Raw genomic sequence first — 23069 nt, forward strand, 5'->3', positions numbered from 1 at the left:
CATTTAGTTTGCTCCAGTTTAAGTGAGTTAGTTCAGTTTCTTTTTAGTTCAGTTTTATTTTCAAAAGGGGGCATTACCAGCCACTTATGCCTGTTTTGGCCAGTTAAGCAAGTTCAGCCAGCAAACAGTTACTCCAAACTAACTTAGGCCAGCGTATGTGTCCACTTTTGTACACTCAGAAAAACCTTGCGGAGACTTAAGAAATCAGCGCAGGTAGCCAGAGGTGTGGGGGGGGAAGTTAGAGGATTTTCCAAAGCACTAAACACCTTCACAACAACATTAAAGAAGCATAAGTACATTTAAAGCACCAAGCACTAAACAAAGCACAGAAATAGGCATTCAATTACAAATAAAAAAATACAACGAAACTGAGAGGACCTGCACCTAGCACCAAGACTTACAAAGCACTAAACAAAGCACAAAAAGTAACAAGCAATTAATTAACAAATACAAAATAGAAGGAACCCTGCACCTAAAGCACCAAGACCAAAGTAATAAGCAATCAATCAATCAATCAATAACAAATAAAAAATAGAAATCCTACCTTTATGTGAAGGGAAGGTAGCGGGTCGCAGATAAGGGAGTCCATTCAGCCAGGACTCGGGACGGTAAGATGCACACCGGGAGGCTAGGCTCAATGTGGCATCGGTGAAGGGGGGGAAGGAGGGAGGGTGGGGAGGAGGCCTACCCACCCGACAGCCAGGGGAGGTGCATCGGAGGCCATTATAAAATCATCCAGTTGTTTGTTTGAATGCGTGTATCGTGATATTCGCAGGAAAATTTCACAATGCAACTGGAAAATTTAAATTGATATGTAGGCTGGCCTCTGTTATTTTCAATTACTCCCTCTTTGATTGATTTTCCATTCCGCTGCCCTGATCGCTCCCTTGCTGCTTGATTTTTTTCTCCCACTGCCTGGAGTCACTTACCTAGTTCGTTCCTCTAGGGAGCCCATTCGGTCAGGGCGGCGTGCTTCAGGCCCCTCCCACACAGTCTGCAGAGATTCGGGGGCGAGGAGTTACTGCACATGCGTGCACACTCTAGTGCGCATGTGCAGAGGTCTCGGCACTGTTTTCAGCGCCGGGAATTGGCTCTGCTCCACACTGGATGTGCTGCGCTACGTCGAGCCCGAAGACGTCCTGAGGAGCAGGGAGAATTCCTCGGTAAGTTTTAGGCACGCTTTTTGTTCCAGAAAGTTGGCTCACCTCACGGAGGTGCACTGTTCTAAGCATCAGGGCAAATTTGGACCCATGGTCTCCATTACTGATACTAGCTTTCTATTCCAGATCTGACTAAAGGACAGAAGGTAGTCGTTATTGGATGTTTTTCAGACTGGAGAAATGTAAACAGTGGTGTTCTCCAGGGGTCAGTGTTGAGACCATTGCTCATCTCAATATATATAAATGATCTGAATTCAAGTATCAAGATACCAACATTTGTAGATGACATCTTAATCGGGTGCACTGGTGCATAAGCACATAGGCTGCCTCACTGCCTTTGCATCAATGTAGAACCAAAACTGTTTAATTTCAATCCAACTGTATAGAAACATAGAAAATAGGTGCAGGAGTAGGCCATTCGGCCGTTCAAGCCTGCACCGCCATTCAATAAGATCATGGCTGATCATTCCCTCAGTACCCCTTTCCTGCTTTCTCTCCATACCCCTTGATCCTCTTAGCCGTAAGGGCCATATTTAACTCCCTCTTGAATATATCCAATGAACTGGCATCAACAACTCTCTGCGGCAGGGAATTCCATCGGTTAACAACTCTCTGAGTGAAGAAGTTTCTCCTCATTTCAGTCCTAAATGGCCTACCCCTTATCCTAAGACTATGTCCCCTGGTTCTGGACTTCCCCAACATCGGGAACATTCTTCCTGCATCTAACCTGTCCAGTCCAATCAGAATCTTATACGTTTCTATGAGATCCCCTCTCAACCTTCTAAACTCCAGTGAATAAAGGCCCAGTTGATCCAGTCTCTCCTCATATGACAGTCCAGCCATTACTGGATTCAATCTGGTGAACCTTCGCGCACTCCCTCAAGAGCAAGAACGTCCTTCCTCAGATTAGGAGACCAAAACTGTACACAATATTCCAGATGAGGCCTCACTAAAGTCCTGTACAACTGCAGTAAGACCTCCCTGCTCCTATACTCAAATCCCCTAGCTATGAAGGCCAAGATACCATTTGCCTTCTTCACTGCCTGCTGTACCTGCATGCCCACTTTCAGTGACTGATGAACGATGACACCCAGGTCTCGTTGCATCTTCCCTTTTCCTAATCTGCCGCCATCCAGATAATATTCTGCCTTTGTGTTTTTGCCCCCAAAATGGATAACCTCACATTTATCCACATTATACTGCATCTGCCATGCATTTGCCCACTCACCTAACCTGTCCATGACACCCTGTAGCCTCTTAGCGTCCTCTTCACAGCTCACACCGCCACCCAGTTTAGTGTCATCTGCAAACTTTTACTGACCTGTCAGTGAATTAAGTAATCTCACTGCCAAGTGTCTAAATGTATTGGCTATTACCTGCAAAGGAAGTGCTTTGTTGAAATCAGATATCTTAAATCCAGATTAGAATGAATGCTATACTAAAGCAAATATTTTATTAGGTCTATTACACATAAAATAATAATCGTGCCATGGGAACTTTATTGAGGTGACATTCCCTTTGTGTTATAACTTCAATTCGTCTACATTCTTTTATCCATACCTTGATTTCTTTGTATGTCATTTTTAAGAAAGTGGCAAGTAAGGAGGGATCTTTTAAGATTCCTTTGTGCAGCTGTTCAAGGGAATCATGATGGTTGTTTCATCTGAGTTTTGTATTTGTTTGGATAAACTTTCCAATTGCACATTTGTGAATGCTTGTAAAATACTTGTTTGTGATAATGGCGTTACTGACTACGTAAAGAGCAAAACTTGGACTTAAAAACAGAATATTTACTTGTAACAGGATTGCATCTATAGAAACATAGAAAATAGGTGCAGGAGTAGGCCATTCGGCCCTTCGAGCCTGCACCACCATTCAACAAGATCAAGGCTGATCATTAACCTCAGTACCCCTTTCCTGCTTTCTCTCCATACTCCTTGATCCCTTTAGCCGTAAGGGCCATATCTAACTCCCTCTTGAATATATCCAATGAACTGGCATCAACAACTCTCTGCGGTAGAGAATTCTACAGGTTAACAACTCTCTGAGTGAAGATGTTTCTCCTCATCTCAGTCCTAAATGGCTTACCCCTTACCTTAGGCTATGTCCCCTGGTTCTGGACTTCCCCAACATCGGGAACATTCTCCCTGCATCTAAGCTGTCCAGTCCCATCAGAATTTTAGATGTTTCTATGAAATCCCCTCTCATCCTTCTAAACTCCATTGAATACAGGCCCAGTTGATCCAGTCTCTCCTCATATGTCATCCTGCCATCCCAGGAATCAGTCTGGTGAACCTTCGCTGCACTCCCTCAATAGCAAGAACTCAGATTAGGAGACCAAAACTGAACACAATATTCCAGGTGAGGCCTCACCAAGGCCCTGTACAACTGCAGTAAGACCTCCCTGCTCCTGTACTCAAATCCCTAGCTATGAAGGCCAACATATCATTTGCCTTCTTCACCGCCTGCTGTACCTGCATGCCAACTTTCAATGACTGATGTACCATGACACCCAGGTTTCATTGCACCTTCCCTTTTCCTAATCTGCCGCCATTCAGATAATATTCTGCCTTCGTGTTTTTGCCACTAAATTGAATAACCTCACATTTATCCACATTATATTGCATCTGCCATGCATTTGCCCATTCACCTAACCTCTCCAACTCACCCTGCAGCCTCTTAGCATCCTCCTCACAGCTCACAATGCCACCCAGCTGAGTGTCATCTGGAAACTTGGAGATATTACACTCAATTCCTTCATCCAAATCATTGATGTATATTGTAAATAGCTGGGGTCCCAGCAGTGAGCCCTGCGGCACCCCACTAGTCACTGCCTGCCATTCTGAAAAGGACCCGTTAATCCCGACTTTCTGCTTCCTGTCTGCCAACCAGCTCTCTATCCACGCCAGTACATTACCCCCAATACCATGTGCTTTAATTTTGCACACCAATCTCTTGTGTGGGACCTTGTCAAAAGCCTTTTGAAAGTCCAAATACACCACATCCATTGGTTCTCCCTTATCCACTCTATTAGTTACATCCTCAAAAAATTCTAGAAGATTTGTCAAGCATGATTTCCCTTTCATAAATCCGTGCTGACATGGTCCGATCCTGTCACTGCTTTCCAAATGTGCTGCTATTTCATCCTTAATAATTGATTGCAACATTTTCCCCACTACTGATGTCAGGCTAACCGGTTTATAATTACACATTTTCTCTCCTTTTTTAAAAAGTGGTGTTACATTAGCTACCTTCCAGTCCATAGGAACTGATCCAGAGTCGATAGACTGTTGGAAAATGATCACCTATGTGGGATTTAGTTTTGCATGCCCCAAAAATGATGATTAAAAAGGACAATTTTAGGGTAAGGTACGAGTGTTGGATGTTGGCGTACCAATATTGAAACTCTTCAGAGAGAAAACTTCTGATCTCAGGCTGTTGGAGCAAGATATTGAACACCGGCAAACTCTTCCCAACAGCAAGGGTGAGAACATCAGATGCTGAGTTCAGATAGGTTGGTTACAGTGTGAAATTTTCAGGAAGGTGTGAGCAGGTCACTTGCCTATCCTTTTAGCTGAGTAAGCAGTGTGACACAAGTGCACCTCAAAAGAAAGGAAATTTGTTTTTCTTCTTTCTCCCCACTTCTTCCCTCTTCGCCGAAGGGTTCTACAAGTGGCAGCCATTCATTACCTCAGCTAACGTCTTCAATGTGTGAGTCTGGACATAAGAACATAAGAATTAGGAACAGGAGTAGGCCATCTAGCCCCTCGAGCCTGCTCCGCCATTCAACAAGATCATGGCTGATCTGGCCGTGGACTCAGCTCCACTTACCCGCCCGCTCCCCGTAACCCTTAATTCCCTTATTGGTTAAAAATCTATCTATCTGTGACTTGAATACATTCAATGAGCTAGCCTCAACTGCTTCCTTGGGCAGGGAATTCCACATATTCACAACCCTCTGGGAGAAGAAATTCCTTCTCAACTCGGTTTTAAATTGGCTCCCCCGTATTTTGAGGCTGTGCCCCCTAGTTCTAGTCTCCCCGACTAGTGGAAACAACCTCTCTGCCTCTATCTTGTCTATCCCTTTCATTATTTTAAATGTTTCTATAAGATCACCCCTCATCCTTCGGAACTCCAACGAGTAAAGACCCAGTCTACTCAATCTATCATCATAAGTTAACCCCCTCATCTCCAGAATCAGCCGAGTGAATCGTCTCTGTACCCCCTCCAAAGCTAGTATATCCTTCCTTAAGTAAGGTGACCAAAACTGCACGCAGTATTCCAGGTGTGGCCTCACCAATACCCTGTACAGTTGCAGCAGGACCTCCATGCTTTTGTACTCCATCCCTCTTGCAATGAAGGCCAACATTCCATTCGCCTTCCTGATTACCTGCTGCATCTGCAAACTAACTTTTTGGGATTCATGCACAAGGACCCCCAGGTCCCTCTGCACCGCAGCATGTTGTAATTTCTCCCCATTCAAATAATATTCCCTTTTACTGTTTTTTCTCCCAAGGTGGTTGACCTCACACTTTCCGACAGTGTATTCCATCTGCCAAACCTTAGCCCATTCGCTTAACCTATCTAAATCTCTTTGCAGCCTCTCTGTGTCCTCTACACAACCCGCTTTCCCACTAATCTTTGTGTCATCTGCAAATTTTGTTACACTACACTCTGTCCCCTCTTCCAGGTCATCTATGTATATTGTAAACAGTTGTGGTCCCAGCACCGATCCCTGTGGCACACCACTAACCACCGATTTCCAACCCGAAAAGGACCCATTTATCCTGACTCTCTGCATTCTGTTAGCCAGCCAATTCTCTATCCATGCTAATACATTTCCTCTGACTCCGTGTACCTTTATCTTCTGCAGTAACCTTTTGTGTGGCACCTTATCGAATGCCTTTTGGAAATCTAAATACACCACATCCATCGGTACACCTCTATCCACCATGCTCGTTATATCCTCAAAGAATTCCAGTAAAATAGTTAAACATGATTTCCCTTTCATGAATCCATGTTGCGTCTGCTTGATTGCACTATTCCTCTCTAGATGTCCCGCTATTTCTTCCTTAATGATAGCTTCAAGCATTTTCCCCACTACAGATGTTAAACTAACTGGCCTATAGTTACCTGCCTTTTGCCTGCCCTCTTTTTTAAACAGAGGCATTACATTAGCTGCTTTCCAATCCGCTGGTACCTCCCCAGAGTCCAGAGAATTTTGATAGATTATAACGAATGCATCTGCTATAACTTCTGCCATCTCTTTTAATACCCTGGGATGCATTTCATCAGGACCAGGGGACTTGTCTACCTTCAGTCCCATTAGCCTGTCCAGCACTACCTCCCTAGTGATAGTGATTGTCTCAAGGTCCTCCCTTCATACATTCCTGTGACCAGCAATTTTTGGCATGGTTTTTGTGTCTTCCACTGTGAAGACCGAAGCAAAATAATTATTTAAGGTCTCAGCCATTTCCACATTTCCCATTATTAAATCCCTCTTCTCATCTTCTCAGGGACCAACATTTACTTTAGTCACTCTTTTCCATTTTATATATCTGTAAAAGCTTTTACTATCTGCTTTTATGTTTTGCGCAAGTTTACTTTCGTAATCTAACTTTCCTTTCTTTATTGCTTTCTTAGTCATTCTTTGCTGTTGTTTAAAATTTTCCCAATCTTCTAGTTTCCCACTAACCTTGGCCACCTTATGTGTATTGGTTTTTAATTTGATACTCTCCTTTATTTCCTTGGTTATCCACAGCTGGTTATCCCTTCTCTTACTGCCCTTTTTCACTGGAATATATTTTTGTTGAGCACTATGAAAGAGCTTCTTAAAAGTCCTCCACTGTTCCTCAATTGTGCCACCGTTTAGTCTGTGCTTCCAGTCTACTTTAGCCAACTCTGCCCTCATCCCACGGTATTCCCCTTTGTTTAAGCATCGTATGCTCATTTGGGACACTACTTCCTCACCCTCAATCTGTATTACAAATTCAACCATACTGTGATCACTCATTCCGACATAAGAACATAAGAAATAGGAGCAGGAGTAGGCCATCATGGTTGATCTGATCATGGACTCAGCTCCACTTCCCTTCCCACTCCCCATCACCCTATATTTCCTTATCGCTCAAAAATCTGTCTATCTCTGCCTTAATATATTCAATGACCCAGCCTCCACAGCTCTCTGGGACAGAGAATTCACAGATTTACGACTCTCTGAGAGAAGAAATTCCTTCTCATCTCAGTTTTAAATGGGCGGCCCCTTATTATGAGACTATGTCCCCTAGTTTTCGTTTCCCCTATGAGTGGAAATATCCTCTCTGAATCCACCTTGTCGAGCCCCCTCATTGTCTTATATGTTTCAATAAGATCACTTCTCATTCTTCTGAACTCCAATGAATATAGACCCAACCTTCTCGACCTATCTTCATAAGTCAAACCCCTCATCTCTGGAATCAATCTAGCGAACCTTCTCTGAACAGCCTCCAATGCAAGTATATCCTTCCTTAAATACGGAGACCAAAACTGTACGAAGTACTCTCGGACACTGAATGTTAGTGTGCTATTTTCAATTATGGAGAGCACCATAACCAAGCTGGAATCTATTCTCACATGATGTCCATACATATGAATTTCACCCCAAAAAGGTCCCTGAGTCAGGCACGGGAATGATGACTGATTTTTTTCAACTCTCCCTGACCCAGAGCATTGAGCGTGTTTATTAAGGGGCCATCTCTAGCCCAGCTGAGAACAGTTAATTCAGCACAGATTGAAGATCAAACCTTATTTCCCTGGTCTATATGGCCCAGAGCATTTACCCACTGCACTGTTTAGGAAATACATTTATTTTTCTTTTCATCACTTTTTCATCTTTAGCTCATGGAAGTCAATTTACTTTCTATCTCAGTGGATGAATGCACTGCCTGCATAATCTGAGCCATACAGATCGGGACAGTCTCAGTAAGGTTCAATCACTTTTTTAATGGATAAATTCAAAGAAAATGCTAAAAATCTGAAATAAAAAACAGCAAATGCTGGAAATACTCTGCAGGTCAGGCAGCATCTGTGGAGAGAGAAACAGAGTTAACGGCATAGAAATTCCGCTTTCTCCTTCTCGCGGGCGTTCGACTAGATTTTAGAGAAAAAATGCACACCTGCCTGAAGCTGCTGTGCCTGCTCGACTTCCCAATCCACAGGCCTCCTCTCCCTGCGCATCGCAGCGCATGCACGTTGGGGCGTGCGCAGGCCTGGAGCTGGAGTCACATGGCTCTGGGCAGCCAATCAGGTATAGTATATTCTCATTCATAGTAATAGGAGTTTCGTAAGTCCGAAACTCCTATTACTATGAATGAGAAACACCCAAAGCACTAATAAAAAATAGAAAATATACACTACATATATAAGATTCATTTAAATTAAAGTTATTAATGTCTTATAAAAATATATATATTTTCCCGATTTAAAAATAAAGTTTTTTTAATTATGCCTTAAAATAAACTTACCATAGCGGGGAGGGTTTTTTAACAATAAAATATGTTTTCATAACTTTATTTTAATATGTTTTTGTGCATTTTAAAACACTTGCACCGAAAAAGTAGCTATGCACCTGCTTTTTCAGGCGCAAGATTTTTGAGGACATTTGCTGGGCAAGATATGGGTAAATATCGCAATCTTGCCCATACAACTGTCCTTGTTCCCGATCTGGCTACGATCTGTCAAGCTCCAGCGCATGCGCATTATGCGCTGAAAACCGGCTTTTCCCGGATCCGTAGAAACTTCGTACAGGCCCAGGGATGTCGGAATTTCTATGATTTCAGGTCGATGAACTTTCGTCAGTTCCAGTTCTGAAACTGAAACGTTAACTCTATTTCCCTCTCCACAGATGTTGCCTGACATGGAGTATTTCCAGCATTTTCTGTGGAATATATTTAGCGACCTGTTGAAATCAAATGTAATGTTGTATTTTCTTTTAAGGGAGGTCACGTGACATCAGGAAAATTCTCATTTGCATCTATGCCAAGTAGAACGTCATTCTCGGAAACATCCGTAACAAACTTCCTGTGAGTAAAGTCATGCTGTTTGCACTTGTCTCTTTCTGTATTTCAGAGCTGGAAAGTGCAACATTTTTCTGTTTGCAATCAGGAATATGTTGAACATTTTCGAGTCAGGTATATGGGTATATCTTTTTCTGGGTGCTGGCACGAGTGAAAAAGGGAGGGCGAGTATAAACCTTTACATTCCTAACGACTGGAGAAAAAGCAGTCACGTGCAATAGAGACATCACATAATCCTCCAACAATTGAACAGTTACATGTCGGGTTATTTTGTTAACTGGACTAAATCTGGTTAATAGGTAGGGTGGATGAAGTAGTATATGTAACTAGAAATCTTCTGATATTGTCAGATTTTTTTTGACAGGGTGAATATTTTTTTTAATATTCGGTTTTGAATATTATACATTGAATATTACACAGTATGTTATAGTAATGAGCTCTACAGCCATAATCATCGTAAGAATAGGAATATTGGCTAATTGTGTTTTTTCTCTTGCATCTGCTATTTACGTGAAGCTAAGACTTAATGACTAAGATCTGCTACAAGAAATATCTGCACACGGGTTTTGTGGCTAGTTTCAATGCTTTATTGAACCATGCAAACGCAAACAATCTATTTACTGTCATCAGATTTTCTTGACTGCTTTTAATGAAGACCAAGCAATGATTAAACTGCTTAATATGCTGTTTCAGGATTCACAAAGAATTAGCCATTAAGAAAACCACTTGGTTATACAACATTTGTCTCTGCAAACTTTGTGTAATTTGGATCAATGCAAGACTGGCCCTTCCACTAATCAGTACCCTCCGTGCACCATTTGGCTTTTGCCACACATTCCACATTTTTGGTTTTCCTAAATGGAACCAGTAAATTAGTGCCAATAGGTGGCATGCTTAAGAGCAGTTTTCTGCTGCAGATTCATGCTCACTAATGCTCAGAGCAACTAACCATCAACAGAGGTGGAAAAAATGTCTGCTGCCATCCTTCTGCCCTTCTGCCCTATTTTCCATCCAAAGGAGCTTTTTTAGACATGCCTTCAGAGTGGCAATCTTTGCCTCATTGTAAAATGAAACTAAAAGCAAAATGGAAAAAGCATTCCATATGGGCCATCAACATTAATGTTTATTGTGCCTTATTGCTCCCTAAATGTCTTGCTCTATTTGTAGTATTACATTGATTTGAAGTAGCAAGCCATTTTTTGGAGTGTGCCCAAATTATTTAAAACTACTTTAGTAAATTACTTAGAATGACAGAAATAGTTGCTTTGTTTAATTTCCATTTAACCCATTTTCCCCTTCTCCTGCTTTTATATCTCCTGTTTCCTCTGGGAGACTGGCTGAGCAGGTCACAGACTCCTCTATGATTGCTGATGTCTGCAGCTTGGCGGTGATCTGTCACTACCCGTCATAGAGGTTGCTAGTGGAGTTAACAATTCTCCAGAGCTGTGGCCCAGTTGATTGCTATGATGTTGCACAAATCTTCTGATATTGTCAGATTTTAGGGGGACAGGGTGAATTAAAATAAAAGGCATTGAATTTTATTATCGTGCAATGATTTTTGTTTATACATCTCAGGAGGGAGAGCGGCAGTGCAGTGTGTCTAGACTTACAAGTGATTGACACAGTGAGGAGCGGCAGGGATCGAGAAGATACAGTGATGCACCATGTCTTAAGAGAGAACCTATACAAGCCAAGGAGAAGGGTAAGATACTTTTATAACCCAAACAGAGATACTGAGAAATAGCAGTGGGACACATATCATCCAATGCCTTGATTATTAAATGTAGTGGTAATGACCCATATAGAACAGAAAGAGCTTAGGGTTTGATCCATGGTCTGTTAGCTGATTTTAGCCAGAGGACGACGAGGGGGCCACAGTTGGCCTCAGTGTCCCAAGGCTAAGGGAAAAAAAATCATTTAAGATTTCTTCGTATGATTGCTATCCAATAGGTCATGCTTAGCAGGTATTGTGAGAAGTTTTTTGTTCCTGTCATGTATGTATATGCATGCTGCAACTACGTAAATGTGTCCAAATGTATTCATTCAAAGACAATGCAGGCACATGTCATAATTGGTGAAATTTAAGACAGAGACGCGTTAATCTGCAGATAACTCAACTGTCATCAATGTAAATGTTTTTGTTTTTTTTGTATTTCTTTCCTCTTTTGTTGAAGGCCCACAGGGCCACCCATTCACTTCCAACCAAGAGAATGAACTTAGACCTGCTGCTAAGTCTCGCTAGCCCCTCTCTGTAAAAGGCCAGAAAATTGACTCTTCCATCCAGCTTCCCCTCCCCCCCCCGCCCCGCCCCAATCTTGGGCATCACAGTAACATGAATACCCACATCCTATGTCAGCAGACTTTTAATTCAAGATTATTTGAAAGCATAAAATTAAAGAGCAAAGCAAATATGTATTATTATATGAATCCAGGGTCTAAACAGTGAAATAACACATGCTGAATCTATACTGTCAAGAATGAGGTTCTGTACTATTAATGCAGTTTGACAATTAATAACTTTTTCTATTGTTGGCACTCTCAACATATACTTTACTTGTTGATTTTACTATGATTAATGTTTGTTCCATGTTATACCAGTATCAGGGAAATTACAGTCGGCACTTCATCGCTCAAGGCGAACAAGAAAGGCAAGAAAGGGAAGTTTTCCAACGAAACATGAGAAGTCGTCTCGAGTCGTTTAAATCCACCAAACATAACGTGTACTCTTCAAAGAACAAATGCAGACATAAGAAAGAGCACAAATGTCAAAAAAAGGCAAGTTTCCTTTCAATTGTATGTACTCAGGATTACATTTTAAAGCCTTGAATCTTTTTCAGGCAAAAAAAAAGTTTTCCACAGTTGTTCCTACAGGAAAAATAATCCACTTGAAAGGAAATGAAAGTGGGTTTGACTATACAATTTTCCTGCTCCATGAGCATATTTTCTTTCATTATAATGAATGGTAAGCCAAACCATGCAGAACAGTGGTATGCTCCAAGCTCAAAGAATGTAAAAGACACAAAGCTCCTTTTACACTGCATTCAGTTTGGTTCATTTTTATTGCAGGATAGTTTTTACATACAACAATGCTCCCTAGAAAATTTATAAAGTTCCTCCCCTCTCTTCCTTCAAACGATCTCATGTAAGTACAGATTAAATCAAGTCCTCCAATGACATTTATGAAGAAAGCCATTTTCATTCTCCAATGGTCTACCATCTACTGTAAAAATTAGTGATTCCAACTTTACCCTGCAGTTTGCAATGGTCTAATCAATTGCTGACAGAATAAATATTGTTCTGATTGAGTGAATGTTTTATGATCCCAAGAACAATCACAAATAGCAAGCCTCTCTTTCCAAGATCAAAGCAGCCACCAGGTATTTTTGGCATTGATTCTAATCTCAGAAGAGTTAGGTAACATTTAGTCAAGGTCTCTGAGCAGAGACTCTCAAAGTAGGGCCAGGAAACAGAAAATGCTGGAAATGCACAGGCAGTCAGTCTGAATCTGAGTGAGAAGGATAGTTTAACCCCTTCAGAGGAACTGGTTTAATACAATGAACTACGGTCATCTTTGTTGAGACAGACTGATTTCTTCATTTAGAGCCATCAGAGAGAGAATCTTTGTGGGCAGTTTTAACCTAACTCACCTGATGGAAAACCAACGGGATTGGATGAAACACTGGATTTACATCCCGCCCAATATTGACTTCAATGGAGAATAAAATCGGACAGGATGTAAAACTAGCATTGCACCCAATCAGTTTCCCGACTAGCGAGTTAGATTAAAATTGCCCCAAAGTCTTATTTCTGGTGTTTTAGTTAATATTTGGACAACTGTCTCCTATTTATTTTGAATCTCAATGAGTTGCATTCAGTCTGTCTCCTGAATTGTGTGTGGTTTAATCAGGCATTCTCTTCTGTTCTCCATTTTTGTGTGTGATTTGCCATTAAAAGCTGTGATAATTCACCACTGGAGGCACCAGCTCTGATGGTTTCAGATTTTGATTGGGGCTTTCAGCTTACCATCCAGCACCACCACACAATGCACAACACTTCACACTAACAAATCAGGCATCACTTTGAAATCCATTCCTTACAACAGCAACAACTTGTATTTATATAGCGCCTTTAATATTGTAAAACGTACTTCATAAGAGCATTATCAAACAAAATTTGACACCGAGCCATATAAATCATAGAATCATAGAAACTTATACCACAGAAGGAGGCCATTTGGCCCATTGTATCTGTGCTGGCCAACAAAGAGCTATCCAGCCTAATACCATTTTCCAGCTCTTGGTCCATAGCCCTGTAGGTTACAGCACTTCAAGTGCATATCCAAGTACTTTTTAAATGTAATGAGCATTTCTGCCTCTAACACCCTTTCAGGCAGTGAGCTCCAGACCGCTACCACCCTCTGGGTGAAAAAATCTCTCTTCAAACCCCCTCTAAACCTCTTACCAATTACTTTAAATCTATGCCCCTGATTATTGAACCCTCTACTAAGGGAAATAGTTCCTTCCTAGCCACTCTATTTAAGCCCCTCATAATTTTATACACCTCAATTAGATCTCCCCTCAGCTTCCTCTGTTCCAAAGAAAACAACCCCAGTCTATCTCCTCTGTACCTTCTCTAGTGCAATCATATCTTTCCTGTAATGCGGTAACCAGAACTGCACGCAGTACTCTAGCTGTGGCCTAACTAGTGTTTTATACAGATCAAGCATAACCTTCCTGCTCTTATATTCTAAGCCTCAGCTAATAAAGGCAAGTATCCCATATGCCTTCTTCACCACCTTATCTACCTGTTCTGCTACTTTCAGGGATTTGTGAACATGCACTCCTTTGTTCCTCTACATTTCTCAGTCACCTACCATTTATTGTATATTTCCTTACCTTGTTAGCCCTCCCCAAATGCATTACCTCACGCTTCTCTGGATTGAATTCCATTTACCACTGTTATGCCCACCTGACCAGTCCATTGATATCTTCCTGCAGTATACAGCTTTCTTCTTCATTTTCAACCACAAAGGAGACATTAGGGCAAAGAGATAGGTTTTAAGGACCGTCTTAAAGGAGGATAGAGAGGCAGAGAGGTTTAGGGAGTGAATTCCAAAGCTTAGGGCCTTGGCAGCTGATGACACAGCCACCAATGGTGGATTAAAATTGGGGATGTTCAAGTGGCCAGAATTAGAGAAGTGCAGATATCTCGGAGGTTTGTAGAGCTGGAGGAGATCACAGAGACAGGGAGGGGTGTCAGAACAGAACAAGAACAGACAGCGTGGAAGTATGGATACTGGTACAATAACATGAATAGAATTCTGTTCCCAATTTTAATGTTATGATTTAGTTTGAAAAATCTGTTGTGTGCGAACATCCATGTTTTTAACCCTGAATTAATTCAGTCCTTTATGTGGTTTCCAACAGAGAAATGCTGAAGGTGTAAATGGTCAAGTGCTGAATGATAAATTGCGGCGAAATGTCAGCTGGCATGATACAGGTAAGTGTGTGATTGATTTACATCTATTACAATTTAAAGGTACAGTCTTTCCCTCCACAAAGTTTTTCCTGTGCAGTTTCCAGAAATCCAAGATATTGCACATTGGAGCATTTTTCTTAAACTGCCTGTCATAAGATCAGTGCTTCATTCATTCACCTTATATAACTGGAGCAGATAAACTGGCAGATGGCCTTAATAGTTCAATGCATCCACACATACTGCTGCTGTTAGGAGTCAATGAGGAGAAAGTCTTATGGTTTCTTGGAAAAATGGAAAAATGTACTGAACTTAAAAGTATTTAATCCGGTGTGGCATTTAGAAAAAGGTTTATGGAGCGAAGCCCAGGGCCATCATTTTAGATATATTATTGAAGACTTGTAGGATCCTCAACTCAGTCAGGTCAATCAGTGCCCAAAGGATAAGTGAAAGCCTAGAGGGCAGTTGAACTCAGCATTAACCTATACGTCTTTGGGATCTCTGGGAGAGACTGAGAGTAAACCTACAATTTTACATTTGAAGTTTCTGAAGTCCCCAGGATTAACGTAATCTTTATTGTACAAAGTTTAAAAGCCTAATGAAATACTAAGACTTGCCTTCGGAAAGATTTATGAGTTTAAATTGACCATTCACCACTCAAGGAGATTGATGCCTCTTAGGACCATATCTTCAGCTGGTAGACACAAAATGCACCTTAATTTTATGGCTAACAGTAGAGTATGCAGGAAAAAATCTTCTTAGTTTCCAATTTACAAACGATTTACACTTGGCGAACTGAGTTCTCTTGTGCAATCCCAATTCTTAGAGACACAAATATCACTGTACAAAATTATTAAACAGTCTGAAGGAACAGAAGTTTTCTTCAGCTAACATAAAATTGTCTGCAAATTTGGAGCGAATGATTAAGATTCAGGGAGACTGCGATAGGGCGGCTGCACAAGTGCCAGTTTGTTCCAATTCCATAACTGATCTTGTATTTGGTGCTTTAACCAGGAGAACATCAGGGCCAATGATCAGTGAAAATTCTTATTGCAAAGTAACTATCAAATCATAACCAATTTCATTCTGGAAGCCACAGATTTATTTTACCCTACGGATAAGTCTCCTTTCAGCTTTTCCTGTAGACAGCTAATGTTTTCCTGTCTATCCGTACAGCATTGATTTGGATATTTCTGTGGTATGAAATACTGCACATATATAGTTTTTATGATAATAGAAATATTAGGGTAAATTTTCCAGTGCCGTAGCTGATGGTGTCAGATCAAAATGGGTAGTCATGATCAGAAAATATGGCGGAGGTCCATATCTCCACCCATTGAGCCATGCATGATCTTCCAGCCAGTCTAAGGTGTTCTTTCCTAAAACCGACAAGAGTTCATTTTAATGTGATACTCAACAAGACTTTTGACAGCAAGATTTTTCCTTTGCTGCAATTAAAATTCTTGAAATAGGCATTCCAGTGTCCATTCCTCTCTTTTTGTGTCATTTAGAGGATGAAGAAGAAGCTGAAAAGAGGGATGCAAAGCAGATTCGCTTACACTATAGGTAGACTGACCTTACCTTGGCCATGCAGCTATGTTTATAGACCCAGGCACCCTTGTCTCAAAATTTTAAAAGCCAACTGTCTTTATAGCTTATACTTCTTCAAAGGGGCAGTGACATAGTTGTGTCTATGTGGCCTGCAGTCAACTCTATCACAGAGATGGACCTGCCAATGACAGCCATGGTCGCTATAACACTGAATCTTTACGCCTCAAGCTCATTCAAATCTGTCGCAGGGGACATCAACAACAATTCAATCAGATGAAGGATGTGTTGCTTGTTGGGACACATAACTTCCCATGGGAAATAGGGAGCAAAATTACAAGAGAAAAGAAGCTTTCGCCATTCAGGATTCCCCAAAGTCCAAGGGGACAATTGTGGCACCATGTGAGTCCCTGAGCCTCTGAACACAATGATATGACCTTCATAAACCATAAGGGCTTCCAGTCCAGCCCAGTTGTTTTTTAAAGGAATTAATCAACACAGCAATCTGTTTAATATACTCATTATTTTGTTGGAGCAACAATTTATGTCCAATCTCCAGCCATATTTGAAGATAGTTAATTTAGTTTTCATTTTCTTGTTATGCGCTCTTAGCCTAAAAACATCATAGGGCTGATTTTCCTCTTCTATGCACCTGGGTCCCAAGCACAAAGGAGAGGAGAAAAAGGTGGTGATCTGTGACAACAATTTTTGGGTTTCCGCAGCAGGACGGGGGTTGGGGGAAGCACAAGACTTGCGCCTGCATCACTCACAAGCACAAAAGCTAGGAGGTGTCGCCTGCCCTCCCACCTCATTTTCCTCTCCCAACAATGGAACGTCACCCATTTTTAGAGCTACCCAGAAGATGGCCTTTGGCTGTGCGTCCAATGCCGCTCCAGCTGGAATGTCAGAGCGAGGCAGGCAGCAAAGTCATGGAGGCTGCAAGACGATAAGTCCCTTTTTTTAAGGGACAGTGGGAGAGGGATCAGAGGTGATTTTCTGGCTGTTATATTTGGACAGCAGCCAGAAGGGCCCAAAACTGGCAGCCATTGCTGCTGGTACAGGCCTCTCAGATGTAGGCCACCTGACTAGCGTCCAGGCGCAGAAGGGGCCGGGAGATTGGCCCTTAAATCTCGTTTGTCTACTTTCAGACAAAACATGTGCAAATATGTCAGAAAAGTAAAACTGGTTTTAAAAACTTAACAGTGTTATTTTTACCTTTTGATATCACAAGATAAATATGGATGAGGAATGCTATCCATTTAGTAAATCCATTCAGAAAGATCCTACAATCCATCCAGTGTTCCATCGAATTGATTCGTAAATAATTCCACGATTTTCGCTGGCAGTCGTCGGGTCTATACATTGATCACTTTTTGTGGAAAAAAACTACCTGACCACAGTCCTAAATTTGCCTTTTGCTAGCTTGAACCCGTGTTCCCTATTTTGACATGCTACACTATATTTCAGTTTGATATTGGATTGCAGCTTGTGACCTGGATGTATTGCCCTGTTGCACAGGATTTAATTGAACTCGTTCACCTGTCAGAAAAAGACATTGCTGGAGACAAAGTTATTGCTAGTATCTAACATTTCTGTATTCCATCTATAAAACCATTGGCATTTTAACAACTTGGATTTACAGTGACTGTCACTCAATTGTTGGTTGAGCTTGTTGGAGGAGCTGGTGTAATGAATGCGAATCACCCAAATCCATGATTGTTGCGTAAGCAGCTGCATTCTTCCAGAACAGACATGGTAAAAATATACCAGGCAGCACAGGGTGGTGTGATAAGATGATAGGATGCAGATTCACAACTATGAGTTCTTTAACATTGATTGCAGTATTCAACTATATCATACCACCTTACTTGAAAATATGTCACAGTAACAAGTGAAAAAAATGAGGTTTCAACAGTTTGAAAAGCAGCTCTAAATTTCCCTAATTCAAAGTAAAGCCAGCAGGAAGAAGAGAACTATAGGTGGTGCTAAGTAAAAGGAGCATCCTGTGGTCTGGAAGGCTGTAGTAGACATGGCACGAGGGCACAACAAGTGGAACTGAAAGCAGAAGAGATGGCATGAGGGCAAGAAGTTCTGTAAGTGGAGCATAGTGGATGAGTTGTGAAAGGAACGGGGGTTCATTAAGCACAAGAACAGGAATAGAAACATAGAAACATAGAAAATAGGTGCAGGAGTAGGCCATTTGGCCCTTCATTTGGCTGAACATGCAACTTCAGTACCCCATTCCTGCTTTCTCGCCATACCCCTTGATCCCCCTAGTAGTAAGGACTTCATCGAACTCCTTTTTGAATATATTTAGTGAATTGGCCTCAACAACTTTCTGTGGTAGAGAATTCCACAGGTTCACCACTCTCTGGGTGAAGAAGTTTCTCCTCATCTCGGTCCTAAATGGCTTACCCTTTATCCTTAGACTGTGTCCCCTGATTCTGGACTTCCCCAACATTGGGAACATTCTTCCTGCATCTAACCTGTCTAAACCCATCAGAATTTTAAACGTTTCTATGAGGTCCCCTCTCATTCTTCTGAACTCCAGTGAATACAAGCCCAGTTGATCCAGTCTTTCTTGATAGGTCAGTCCCACCATCCCGGGAATCAGTCTGGTGAACCTTCGCTGCACTCCCTCAATAGCAAGAATGTCCTTCCTCAGGTTAGGAGACCAAAACTGTACACAATACTCCAGGTGTGGCCTCACCAAGGCCCTGTACAACTGTAGCAACACCTCCCTGCCCCTGTACTCAAATCCCCTCGCTATGAAGGCCAACATGCCATTTGCTTTCTTAACCGCCTGCTGTACCTGCATGCCAACCTTCAATGACTGATGTACCATGACACCCAGGTCTCGTTGCACCTCCCCTTTTCCTAATCTGTCACCATTCAGATAATAGTCTGTCTCTCTGTTTTTACCACCAAAGTGGATAACCTCACATTTATCCACATTATACTTCATCTGCCATGCATTTGCCCACTCACCTAACCTATCCAAGTCGCTCTGCAGCCTCATAGCATCCTCCTCGCAGCTCACACTGCCACCCAACTTAGTGTCATCCGGAAATTTGGAGATACTACATTTAATCCCCTCGTCTAAATCATTAATGTACAGTGTAAACAGCTGGGGCCCCAGCACAGAACCTTGCGGTACCCCACTAGTCACTGCCTGCCATTCTGAAAAGTCCCCATTTACTCCTACTCTTTGCTTCCTGTCTGACAACCAGTTCTCAATTCATGTCAGCACACTACCCCCAATCCCATGTGCTTTAACTTTGCACATTAATCTCTTGTGTGGGACCTTGTCGAAAGCCTTCTGAAAGTCCAAATATACCACATCAACTGGTTTTCCCTTGTCCACTCTACTGGAAACATCCTCAAAAAATTCCAGAAGATTTGTCAAGCATGATTTCCCTTTCACAAATCCATGCTGACTTGGACCTATCATGTCACCTCTTTCCAAATGCACTGCTATGACATCCTTAATAATTGATTCCATCATTTTACCCACTACCGATGTCAGGCTGACCGGTCTATAATTCCCTGTTTTCTCTCTCCCTCCTTTTTTAAAAAGTGGGGTTACATTGGCTACCCTCCACTCGATAGGAACTGATCCAGAGTCCATGGAATGTTGGAAAATGACTGTCAATGCATCCGCTATTTCCAAGGCCACCTCCTTAAGTACTCTGGGATGCAGTCCATCAGGCCCTGGGGATTTATCGGCCTTCAATCCCATCAATTTCCCCAACACAATTTCCTAACTAATAAGGATTTCCCTCAGTTCCTCCTCCTTACTAGACCCTCTGACCCCTTTTATATCCGGAAGGTTGTTTGTGTTCTCCTTAGTGAATACCGAACCAAAGTACTTGTTCAATTGGTCCGCCATTTCTTTGTTCCCCGTTATGACTTCCCCTGATTCTGACTGCAGGGGACCTACGTTTGTCTTTACTAACCTTTTTCTCTTTACATATCTATAGAAACTTTTGCAATCCGTCTTAATGTTCCCTGCAAGTTTCTTCTCGTACTCCATTTTCCCTGCCCTAATCAAACCCTTTGTCCTCCTCTGCTGAGTTCTAAATTTCTCCCAGTCCCCGGGTTCGCTGCTATTTCTGGCCAATTTGTATGCCACTTCCTTGGCTTTAATACTATCCCTGATTTCCCTTGATAGCCACGGTTGAGCCACCTTCCCTTTTTTATTTTTACGACAGACAGGAATGTACAATTGTTGTAGTTCATCCATGCGGTCTCTAAATGTCTGCCATTGCCCATCCACAGTCAACCCCTTCAGTATCATTCGCCAATCTATCCTAGCCAATTCACGCCTCATACCTTCAAAGTTAGCCTTCTTTAAGTTCTGGACCATGGTCTCTGAATTAACTGTTTCATTCTCCATCCTAATGCAGAATTCCACCATATTATGGTCACTCTTCCCCAAGGGGCCTCGCACAACGAGATTGCTAATTAATCTTCTCTCATTACACAACACCCAGTCTAAGATGGCCTCCCCCCCTAGTTGGTTCCTCGACATATTGGTCTAAAAAACTATCCCTTATGCACTCCAGGAAATCCTCCTCCACCGTATTGCTTCCAGTTTGGTTAGCCCAATCTATGTGCATATTAAAGTCACCCATTATAACTGCTGCACCTTTATTGCATGCACCTTTAATTTCCTGTTTGATGCCCTCCCCAACATCACTACTACTGTTTGGAGGTCTGTACACAACTCCCACTAACGTTTTTTGCCCTTTGGTGTTCTGCAGCTCTACCCATATAGATTCCACATCATCCAAGCTAATGTCCTTCCTAACTATTGCATTAATCTCCTCCTTAACCAGCAATGCTACCCCACCTCCTTTTCCTTTTATTCTATCCGAACTGATAGAAGCACACTTTGGGATTCTAATGCTTGGTATATATGGTATTGCTACATACTGCAAATTCTCCTTCATCTGCAAATTGTTTGCATAGGCAAAAAGAAAGATGGATCATAAGAGTTATAATATTGTTTTTCCACATTTCCTCCTTCTCCCACAGACACTGAAAAGTACAGGGATACAGTCCCATGGGCACCAGCATGCTCTGGTAACTCACCCAAGTGGCCATGTCGAAGTCTATACAGTAACTGCTACTTGACCCGGGGAATCATCACTTATGAGCCTGATGCTGTCCTCATTTGATTCTTCGCATATTTACTTACCAGCTTCGGCATAGCAATCAGGAGTGTAAACCTTGACTGATTCTCCTTCTCCATAGCCCAAGGGTGCTGAGGCCAATTTTTGTACTCCTACCGTCAGCCTGGCTGAGACCGGTTAACTCAACAAAATCTGGGATATCCTGATCTTGGGGCTTAGTCCCAGAGTGGATGATACATTTAACACTTAGCCATACAGTAAGACAGCAGTAGCATTATAACTGAGGTAATGTTTTAGTGAAGCGTGTGCTAGATAAGGTCCACTATTTGTAAAGTTTACCACAAAAACAGTGATTTTTTTCCCACTCGTCCTCAATCTGCTGTGAGTATGCGAGTGATTGGATTATGGATTGCTCCTTGTTTAACACGGATACAGAGGCCACTGGAGCAAATAACCTTTTCTTTCCCCTGCTCCTAGTTCCAGTTTTTGCAGAAGTTGACTCAGAAGATGAGGAAAAGGATAAGTCTACGAAGGTGAAAGAACAGGAAGACGATGAGGGCATCACCTTTATGGCACAAACAGCAGATGTTAATTTACAAGAAAGAAAAATTTCAGGTACAAAATGGACTTGCAAAACAAATAAGAATTTTCAGCCCCGATATTTAAGGGGAGGGAGGAGTGAGCCAGCAAGACCAGGGATGCAGAGGTCCTGCCGAACTTAATGGCAGGACCTCATTATCATTTCTTTTGTTCTGTTTCCTGTCCGGCAGCCAGCCAGATTGACAGCCTGGCCAGCAACCGGGAGGGAAGACCAGCAGCAGTAGGCGGCAGCGTTGAGGACAGTCCCCGGCAATCGGGAGGGGGGAAGGTTGCTGATCGAATCGACCCGAGATGGAGTGGGAAAGAGAGGATTTTGGGGTGACAGGGGCAGGGGGTGGGGGGAGGTTGGCAAACGCAAAAGGGGAGAAAAAAGGGTACGCTGATGGCTTCCTTGAGGGGCCGGAGGCAGCACTCTTGCTCCTTCTGGCCTACAAGGAATGCTGGAAAAGGCATTTACCTTTCACTGTCAGGCTTCCTGACCCCTGGGAAATCCGCGCAGCAGCAGGGAATTTTAAATCGAGTTCTCAACTGTACTATGGAAGGCCGATTTAAATATGTTAATGAAGTGTCCCACATCTCCATGGTGGGACACTCGGATGTCATGATATTCACTGCCATAAGAAATGGCGAGGGTGCTGTACGGCGGGTTGGAGACACATTCCCCGTATTTAAGTCTTTAATCGTCCCTCCCCCACCCCGACCCTCTACTGCCCTTATGTAGTTTCCAGTGGTAACAATTTTTTTTAAAATTTGTTCAATATCAAGGCCTTATTGTTAGTAAATGATGCCGGAGGTGGGGGGGGACGGGGGGCGCAGTGCTGTGTGGTGGGGTCAGGTTGGTGGAGGACCTTTGTCTTATGGATGTTTAGTGTGAGGCCCATGTTTTTGTAAGCCTCGGTATAGATGTTGACGATGGCTTGGAGTTCAGCCTCTGAATGTGCACAGACGCAAGCGCTGTCTGCATACTGTAGTTCGATGACAGAGGATGGGACGATCTTGAATCTAGCCTGGAGGCGACGAAGGTTGAACAGGTTCCCACTGGTTCTATAGTTTAGTTCCACTCCAGTGGGGAGCATGTTGAGCGTGAAATGGAGCAT

General features: G+C 42.3%; 1 protein-coding gene across 1 annotated transcript in view; it reads left to right on the top strand.

Annotated features, from left to right (window-relative positions):
* Window positions 1-23069, top strand: part of slc9a5 (solute carrier family 9 member A5) — a 291075-nt gene that overhangs the window by 260527 nt on the left and 7479 nt on the right. The window contains exons 11-15 of the mRNA XM_070896905.1: window positions 9135-9220; window positions 10790-10916; window positions 11813-11989; window positions 14641-14713; window positions 21850-21987. Coding sequence (XP_070753006.1) covers window positions 9135-9220; window positions 10790-10916; window positions 11813-11989; window positions 14641-14713; window positions 21850-21987 — 601 coding nt within the window. The remainder of the gene's footprint in view (window positions 1-9134; window positions 9221-10789; window positions 10917-11812; window positions 11990-14640; window positions 14714-21849; window positions 21988-23069) is intronic.

Source organism: Pristiophorus japonicus, chromosome 13, assembly GCF_044704955.1.
Source record: "Pristiophorus japonicus isolate sPriJap1 chromosome 13, sPriJap1.hap1, whole genome shotgun sequence".
NCBI classification, from domain to species: domain Eukaryota; kingdom Metazoa; phylum Chordata; class Chondrichthyes; family Pristiophoridae; genus Pristiophorus; species Pristiophorus japonicus.